This window comes from Argopecten irradians, unplaced genomic scaffold (genome assembly GCF_041381155.1).
Source record: "Argopecten irradians isolate NY unplaced genomic scaffold, Ai_NY scaffold_0025, whole genome shotgun sequence".
NCBI lineage: Eukaryota > Metazoa > Mollusca > Bivalvia > Pectinida > Pectinidae > Argopecten > Argopecten irradians.
Window position 1 is genome coordinate 62,437 of NW_027187492.1, and position 9,855 is coordinate 72,291.

At 35.9% G+C, this 9,855-nt stretch overlaps 1 protein-coding gene across 1 annotated transcript; it reads left to right on the forward strand.

Annotated features, from left to right (window-relative positions):
- Positions 1-165: 165 nt before the first annotated feature.
- LOC138311458 (uncharacterized) lies at positions 166-642 on the forward strand. Its single transcript, XM_069252804.1, has 2 exons — positions 166-347; positions 495-642. Exons 1-2 carry the CDS (start codon positions 166-168, stop codon positions 640-642), a joined length of 330 nt encoding a protein of 109 aa, XP_069108905.1.
- The last annotated feature ends 9,213 nt before the right edge of the window (positions 643-9,855 follow it).

Sequence of the window (9,855 nt, forward strand, 5' to 3'; positions counted from 1 at the left end):
TGCATCAGCGGTGAAGCATCATTAATTAATAGTTCAAACAATTCATGTGTAAATCTATACAACTTGTCAAAACCAATCGTGGAACATTAATTAACTGAACCATCGTGCTACGAGGCCATTGGCCTCTTGTTCATAATTAGGTGTAGATGTGGACACTGCCCAGCAATGCCCACTGAGAAGGAAAACCTATATTGCAAAGAAATAGATCAGGTGCAGAACAAACTTTCTGACGGATGCATTACAGCTCATCCTGGTTTTGATGCAATCTGTGTAACTGAGTATGTACTGGAGACGGCATACCTCACTTTCCGACAACACCATGGTCCATTGCCAGAAGATCAAAACAAGTATGTATACAATTTATTTACATTTTTTTTATTAAAATAACCCGATATCATATATTCATTCTTTTCAGTATAAAATACATATTTACTTTGTAAATGAAACTTAATACCGTGAATAAATTAAAAATGTGACTGTTTTTTTTCCCTCAGGAGGAATAGATTTATTGCCTACAGACAGTTTGTACGATGGTGTTGGGGTTGGCTTGGTCGTCATGTCCGGGTGATCATTCCAGCTTGTGCCGTGTCCTCCATCAGGAACACTTTCCCAGCAGCTGATGGACAGTTCGAGTTCGATTAGTGAATCTTAGTGAAAAGACGGTGCAATAATTGTATATGTCCATTATTTGTTACTGTAATGTAATAGTCTAGTTTCAATGAACGTTAAAGAAATCACATCAAGTCACTTTCATTTTTGGCGAGGGTCACCTCGCCATTGTGATCGTGGTTGCAAAATTCTCTTACAGTCAATTTCCTCAATATGATTGGCTTAGAAATTGCTCGCAGATACTAGCGCTCCTAGCGGCAGTGTATTCAACAACTTTGATTTTACCGGGAATTTTAAATAGCAAATTTTGAATATTAAAGTTACTGAAATAAGCGTATCTGTAATGTTGAAATAGGAACAGTAGATTACTGCTTTCATATCCTTACCATATACACTATCAAAATGATATTAGATTGGAAAATTTTCACTTGAATTGTTTACAATGTTTCTAGACTTTTTGTCCCGAAAAGGTTGTTTACGATGCATGAAGACGTTTCGTCCCGAAAATGCTTCGCTTCGCCCCACGCGTTTAGTCCCTACTAGTGACAATTATCCCGCAACGAAAAAAATGAAATCAATGTTTCACCTCAAACATCAAAATTGTTACAATAATGATTTTTGCATTTTGAATCATATTAGTTCGGGAGCAAATTAATTTCAGGACGAAATGGGTATTTGTTTATCACGGCTGCGTTATGCCACATGTAACAGTTACGTGTAAATCCACAATGGAAGAAAGACAACTCTAAGAAAATTTAGGATAAACTTTGTCAACTGATCAAATAGCGCATGACAGACGATGAACATTTTCTAAATGTCCAAGGTGGCGTAATCTTCCAACTTACGGCAGTTAATAAGGTATGAATATTTACCACATCCATAATTATCGATAATTTTATAAGCACATATATACATTATCAGATACACATTTACATATTAAAGCACGTTTAGAGGTTGCCACTAAAAACATTTTAGCCTCTTTCATCACATGTAGGTCTACAGGAACTTGACGTTCTGATAATATATATAACTTATTCAGTAAACTACGTAATTAACGAAGTAACTTTTTGGTCCAAATGACAAAAAAATCATACATAAAATGTTCGAAGTGAGATTATTTTGGACTACTACATTTGTAGATCGATGAAAATGCCGATTTCTTTTTCATAATTCTACCGTAGAACGGCACTTAAAAAGCTGTTTCAATCTAAACAAACGTGAAAAAAACTGTTAAATGTTTAGCAATTATCCTGAGTTATATTTTATCAATAATCATCAGAGATTAGCAATTAAAACTTACATAAACATACTCCCGATTCTCACTTGCATTGTGTGATCACTCGAGAGGAACTAATCTCTACCACCTGGCACAATCTTACAAATGCAATCACACAAAAGCCTACACGATCACTGTTTTTAGTGCGATTACATCTTTGGGTATGAACAATACTAGTTCTTTGAACTTTTTACTCGGCAAAATAAACTTATGCGTATACTTATACTTCTTTGTGCACATTATCAGATACATTATATGACAACTGCTGTATTACAATCTTTTTTGTTTGTTTGTTTGATTAATTAACGTCCTATTAACAGCTATGGTCATGTAAGGACGGCCTCCCATGTATGCGATGTGTTGCGTGTATGTTGTGCGAGGTGCGTGTTTTAGGAGACTGCGGTATATTCATGTGTGTGTCTTCTTGTATAGTGGAACTGTTGCCCTTTTTATAGTGCTATATCACTGAAGCATGCCGCCGAAGACACCAAGCAACACACCCCACCCGGTCACATTATACTGACAACGGGCGAACCAGTCGTCCCACTCCCTGTATGCTGAGCGCTAAGCAGGAGCAGAAACTACCACTTGTATTACAATCAATTTATGAAGGACAAAACTCTAAAGACCAGGAGGACTGAAGAACAACACAGTGTTCCAGCTAAGATTTGAAAAGGGCAGGGCGCTGGGCAAAAAAAGGACATTTTTTTCGCACCATAAAACTTTTAGGGCATTTTATATACGACATACAGCTAATATCAGAAACAACTGTATAATATGTGTATATCATTGCATCATAATCATCAATGATTCTCATATCAATACCTATATTATGGCGTCAAGTAGACTTTGGGAGTGTTTTGTGATATTCTCCAAAATGTCGAGACATAGAAAGAAAATGATGACTGTTTTGATAATAATTCGTTTAATTTTTATTTGGATTAACAGGATGCCACAAAATCGCTTTGTTTCAGTTCTGTATTTGTTCCGTACTCTCTGCCGATTCCTTAAGTCTTACTTCAAGAATATCTTCCATACATTTACAAAGTCCATTCAGTCTCGCATCAAGTAACATTTACCAAATAAGTATTATAAATTGCCACAATTTGTCTTTTAGTGATCATGTGGTTACCATTTTGTTTCAGAATGTTGAACAGGAAATAAATTTCAATAATATTTACTCTAAACTGGTATTGTTATTTATAAAAAAAAATTTTTAATTATATGATATTAGCCTTTTCAGTAATTACTCTGTTAATACATTTATTGTTTTCTTATGTTTTACATAATGTCTACATGCAAGTATCATTTCAATTGGAACCTGCACAGTATGGTACCCTATTTATATCTCCTTTCCTATTTTCAATCTACCTTGGAATCTTATCTGGCGGAAAAAGAATGTTAATTGTCTGACAACTATTGACAAATTATTTACAGATAATATTGAAATGTATCCCAAACTTTTTATCATTTTATATGCCGATGACACTGTTCTACAACAAATGTTAAACGGATTTGAACAATATTGCATTACATGGAAATTATAACCTAATATCAGAAAGATAAAAGTTGCAATATTCTCAAAACGTAAATTGGCCCAACAACACCAGTTTACGTTATGTGATATAAAATTATTTTGATAAGAAGGCTAGGGTATACATATCTAGGTATATTTTTTAACATTAATGGTAGCGTTTTTAAAGAAAAGGAAAAACTGCTGAACAAACAATTAAATCAGTGTCTACTATTTTTAAAAAACAAAGGAATTTATCTCTTCCTGTTGATTTTGAACTGAAAATATTTAGACACTTGTAATGCCAGTTTTATTATACTCGTCAGAAGTATGGGGATTTGAAAATACAAATATTGTAGAAAAAATCATTTGTAATTTCCTCAAGTTAAGAAAGTGTATTAAATAATTCATGGTCTATGGTGAGCTAACAAGATACCCAATTGATATTGGAATAAAATGTAGAATGATTACTTTTTCGCATAATGTATACTTTACATGAAAATAGACCAGACGTTTTTTAAATGGCGGTAAGATGTTTAAGATATTTCATCCAGAGCTAGTTTAAATCATGTTTGGATATATCAATCAACTTGCTGTTTTACAAAAGAATAATTACAAAAACTTGTTAAAAGTAGACCAATTGACCAATTTATTCAGAAATGGTATGACTATATTGATAAGTCTTCTAGAGGACTGACATATTCTATATTTAAGACATTTTGGCATAGAAAAATATGCCTCTTGTCTGTCTCTGCTGCAAAACAATACTTGTTAACTGATACTTTGGTCCCAGGAACTTGATGAGAAGAACAAGGAAAAGGTTAAAGATGCTATAAAATCATTTGGCATATAACATCGTAGGAAATATTAGAATGGGCTCCCAAGAGTTTAGTATGTGTTTCTTATTTAACACCTTGGTGTCCAAGGAATCCTCAAAAGTCCAAACTGGAAGGAACACTAGCAAAATTTATTTCTTATTGTCCAAAAAAAAGTGTTGACTTTAGAAATATATTCTCCAATCATTGAGACCGAGCCATTTAGTACTTTCAGTACTTTGATATTGTTTTTAAATCACTTTCCGTATTCGACCCAATAAGTGATCATGACACTTAGAAAATTGATACAAATGAATATGTGCTAATAAGTAAAATTATTGCAAAGCTATACTGTTTTATGTAGTTTTGGTTCTTATTATGCTTGGGTAATTGAAATTGTAGCCTCAAAAAGGGGGAGGGTCGCGTATAGGGACACGAGTGCTTATTGGTTTTGTTTGTTTGTTTGATTTATTAACGTCCTATTAACAGCTATGGTCATGTAAGGACGGCCTCCCATGTATGCGGTGTGTTGCGTGTATGTTGTGCGAGGTGAGTGTACTGGGAGACTGCGGTATGTTCGTGTTGTGTCTTCTTGTATAGTGGAACTGTTGCCTTTTTTATAGTGCTATATCACTGAAGCATGCCGCCGAAGACACCAAGCAACACACCCCACCCGGTCACATTATACTGACAACGGGCGAACCAGTCGTCCCACTCCCTGTATGCTGAACGCTAAGCAGGAGCAGAAACTACCACTTTTGTGCTTATTGGGTTGAATACGGTATATCAGCTGCTGACTTAAACTACTGGTGCATGTCTTTAGTGTATATGTCCTTTTTAATGAGAAAAACGTGACATCAGACGAGAAACTGCCTCAGACTTCTCTGGATGTACAAATCGTTGACAAAGAGGTGGTGGTGTTACTCCATTGGTGTTGCAGTGAGGCATCGGGACACGATCAAGTGTAGCATTTATCAGTTCATCCACATACTCTGGAAAGAAATAAAAAAACCAATGAGCAAAATGACAAGAGGCAAATAAATATAGTGAATAATGATACTTTTTCTTGAATAAGCTTACATGAAATATTTATCTGATCTGCTATGGGCTTATCATAACTATCTTAGCTGTAATGACTAACAATGAAATCACCATTTTTGTTTGTTTGGGGAAGGTGATGCTGTATCGCTTGTCACCGTTGGGTAGTGAGGCCTGTGCACTTGCCACATTCTCATTAAAATGTAATGCTGCCAGAAGCAGGCTACAAAGGAAAACATAGAAATTAATACAAAGATCCTGATTATACATGTCTCATCTTATTAACTTGATGTAAATGAATACTTTGATTATGTTATTGGGTTATTACTGAAGGTGAAATTAAGTTTTTTATCCCTATAAAATTTACATAAAACTTACCGGCTTTGCATTCCGTGGTTTGAGAATTCAATCATTTTGGGAGCAGAATTTTGTAAGTACTGTAATATTATGGTGATTTTGATACTTTTGAGTCAAAGTAAAAAAAATTAAAGTATTTCATAAAACACGTACCAGGTTTGAGCCATTTTATTTTGTTCTGCGAGAGGGATCAATGGGTCCATAAGTGCAGACAGGAAAGAGAGAGCCATGACCTTCATGAAGATTTTGGATATGATTTCCAATACTGGACCATTTTTGCAACATCAGGTCACCTTTGCCATCAGATTTGAAAATATTTGAATACCAATAAAAATTGAGATTATGATTAATTTAATGCAAATGTCATTCTGAGTTCTTTACAGATAATTTAACATAACCTTACCTCCATGCTGTACACCTGGTCAGATACTGTATCTTCCAGATCCATTGGTTCTAAAGTGTTTAGTATGTTTACCAGTAATTCAATTTGCTCGGCTTCTTCATATTCTCTCTCATCTGGTAAATGTATATCAGTAATACCAAGTATACTAACGTAACAATATACTCGTACTTCTAGCCTCTAGAGCAGAAAGTTATATCAAATTATTTATAAATAATCAAACATTTTAACCTTCACTCAATATATTCTGCAATATTAATTTACACTGCCGATCATGATGTGCAAAATACATCGCGAGATGTAAACAATGGCAGTAAATACTCACTCACTGGATGTCACGCTTGACAAATGCCGACCTTGGCTTTTTGACAGGTAGCTTTGGTGTAGACATTTCGATATACGGTGCACGTTTTCCACATTGTTGTGGCGTGATCGGCGTCAGAGATGCCGGGTATATTGTAGGCGTTCCATCTTCATTTAATGTTGTTTTTTTTGTTGTTTTTTTTGTCCACTTGACTCCAGGATACCCAGACGAAATTTCAGGAGATAGCAGTCGTCCTCGAAGTGAGCGCTGCAAAGTACGGAGTATCGTGTTAGCTCCCAATCTTTCCGTTTTCTCCATACGAATGCTACCCATTGTCAGTGAAAATCGGGCCTTTTTGTCGGAAAATTGTGTAAAGATACACCATCAGAGTTCGTATTTGAACATCCACCCGCCACACATCGCCTTCCATAACGCGGTCCTGGTGTATTTTCTTTTGTGTTTACCTGCGCCATGCCGATGTATAGTATGGCTTCTTATGTTTTTCTTTCTGGCGGATCACTGTTGCTACGTCACTTCCGGTTTGTAAGCTGAAACCGGATGGTCTCGCTTTTTGCACAGGTGTAATTTTCAGAAAATCAGCAATACCTTCTTAATTTTTTTTTCGCATTTTATTTGGAATATCATTTTTTATCAATTATTTTTTATCAGAAAAGCGTAACTTATAACATCATAACCATTACAGCTACACTTTAATGTCACCATCAAACTGCATGAACTGCATCACATTACAAACATTTCAGTTTAATAGAAAGCTGATCACTCTCAACAAGTAAAAGATAATGTGTCACACATGATATACCATTTCAAAACTAGTTCTACAAATAACAACACTCAAACAAACAAGAGGCCCAGAGGGCCTGTATCGCTCACCTGGTTTGTAATGCCAAGTAATGTTCTGAATACAGGTTCATTGTTTCTTTTCTGAAGGAATTTTAATATTAACCATGCAGAACTCTATGATTAGTAGCGATTTAAAGGATTTACCTCTATTACCCTTATTGGGCCCCGCCCCTCCTGCCCCCGGGGGGTCAGAGCCAAAATTTATACAAGTTCTGTTCCCCTTCCCCCAAGGATGTTTGTGGCCAAATTTGGTTACAATCCATGCAGAACTCTATGACAAGTAGCGATTTAAAGGATTTACCTCTATTACCCCTATTGGGCCCCGCCCCTCCTGCCCCCGGGGGATCAGAGCCAAAATTTATACAAGTTCTGTTCCCCTTCCCCCAAGGATGTTTGTGGCCAAATTTGGTTACAATTCATGTAGAGCTCTAGGACAAGTAGAGATTTAAAGGATTTACCTCTATTTCCCCTATTTGGCCCCCGCCCCTCCTGCCCCTGGGGGGTCAGAGCCAAACTCTAGGACAAGTAGCGATTTATAGGATTTACCTCTATTTCCCCTATTGGGCCCCGCCCCTCCTGCCCCGGGGGGGGACAGAGCCAAGATTTATACAAGTTCTGTTCCCCCTCCCCCAAGGATGTTTGTGGCCAAATTTGGTTACAATCCATGCAGAACTCTATGACTAGTAGCGATTTAAAGGAAATGTGGACGGACGGACGACGGACGGACGGACGGACGACGGACGCCGCGCCATGACATAAGCTCACCGGCCCTTCGGGCCAGGTGAGCTAAAAATGGCTGACGAATCGACACTAAACCTACAAGACAATGCAACTTTTACCGTATTTTCCGAAACAGTGTTTGGAGATTTCTGTTACGCCTACTCGGTCATAACGTTCGAGAGATTTGAAACTGAAATATGCATAGAAGTTGCAACCTACATCGGTGGAATAAACATAGAAGAGATTCAGGCGGCAAGACAGCAGTTAAGACTGAGAATCTAAATGTGGGTAAAATTATTAAACCTATTATATGATATGATCACTTCAGTAATTTCTGAGAACTAGTGTTAACCAGAAATCTTAACCGACATATGGTTGGACGGACCACGGGCGAAGACGATTTGAATAGTTCATCGTCTGTTGATGGTAGGCCAATAAAGTTCTTGAAAAATCAATCGGTCGAAAATGTCAACATAAATAAGGCAGATATAAAGACTGGGTATTCGAGGATATCCTCATCAATTGAGAAATATTGATCTGACACACTCCGTCTGATCCAAGTCAATATCATCATTTTCTCTGCTTGCACCAGTGTAAGGTTTCCCTAGGGACTGTGGGCTTCTAACTTGGTCTGAAACACATTAATATTAAAATATAAGCAATTTAAGTTTATTACAAAGTCAAGGAACTGGTTTATTTAGAAAAGATGTATTTCATATATTTTTCATTATAGCTTTTACCTTTTTCTTGCCCTTCTACAGATGAACTAAATAAGCCTTCGGCAATCGCAACCAATTATAGCGACTGACCGAAGGGATCATTCAGACACTACACATATATATTGTCCCTTTAGTTTATCTGTATATTCTATATGTGTTCATTGTTTATGTGTACGTCCGTGACCGTCCTTAACATGTAATTTTATTTGTTCTTCTTGTGTCTTGACAAAGGTGCAGATTGCTTCGAAAATTTGACAATTTTTTGTCCACACTGTTGGAATTACTTCTATGCCCTATATAATTATACATATATGGTAACTTACATTCTCAACAGCACTTCTGGGAGTGTTGAAAGTGCCAAAAGTAGTGCCGTCGCGGGTGGTGGTTCCGGGTGTTGAGGAGGCAAATGTAGTTCGGGATGCTAGTGTGGAGGAGGCAAATGTGGCCCAACTTATCCTCTATAAATTTGATAATTTATAGAGGATAAGTTCTCAAACATTGATATTTTTAAGGTAATACATGTATACGTTGTTAAGTATCAGAGAGATGCAGGACAAGTTTTGAACTTGTACATGTGTTAAAAGGGTGTTTATAAATCTTTTTCCGATCTTCTTCATTTATATTAAAAGTTTGATTCCATTGATTTTGAGCTGTAGGTTTAACTTGGTTTTGAATTAAAATATTGTATATGTATTGAGCTCCTTTTTTAGAATTTAGAATGACTTTGAGATTTATAGGTATATTGGGTAATATTACATTCTTTTCTGTGTCGTAATTTTGATTATTGTTTCTTACAAAATGTTGAATGGCATTTTTCAAGCTTTGGTATTTTAAAAAGTTAGTCCGAGTACTATATTTATCACAGAATTCTTCAAAACTGAGAAATGATTTATCTGGTTTTGTAATGTTATAAATAAAAAGAACTCCCTTTTTATACCAGGCATTATTAAAAATTACCTTTCTATCTATTTTGATGTGATTATTAAACCATATTGGGTTTTCAAGAATGTTTGTTTTATATATTTCACTTAAATTCAGAGTTTTACACCATGCGTTTAAAACATCTCACCAAAAAAATATTAGTACAATTATTAGCTTTTTGCTTTAAATGTTCAATTCCTGTATTTGCCAATTTATGTTTGTCTAATAAAGATTCTAAAATGATGTCCCAATTTCCAGCCTTAGTATAGATTCTTCGTATCCAAGTTCCTTTAAGAGCTTTTATAAATGACTTCAGATGTAT

What these genes read in the sequence shown, in the direction of transcription:
- LOC138311458 (XM_069252804.1), top strand. Translation starts at nt 166, where the DNA reads ATGCCCACTGAGAAGGAAAACCTATATTGCAAAGAAATAGATCAGGTG. An exon ending in TTGCCAGAAGATCAAAACAA is followed by an intron (nt 348 to 494) that starts GTATGTATACAA and finishes TTTTTCCCTCAG; the next exon opens with GAGGAATAGATTTATTGCCT.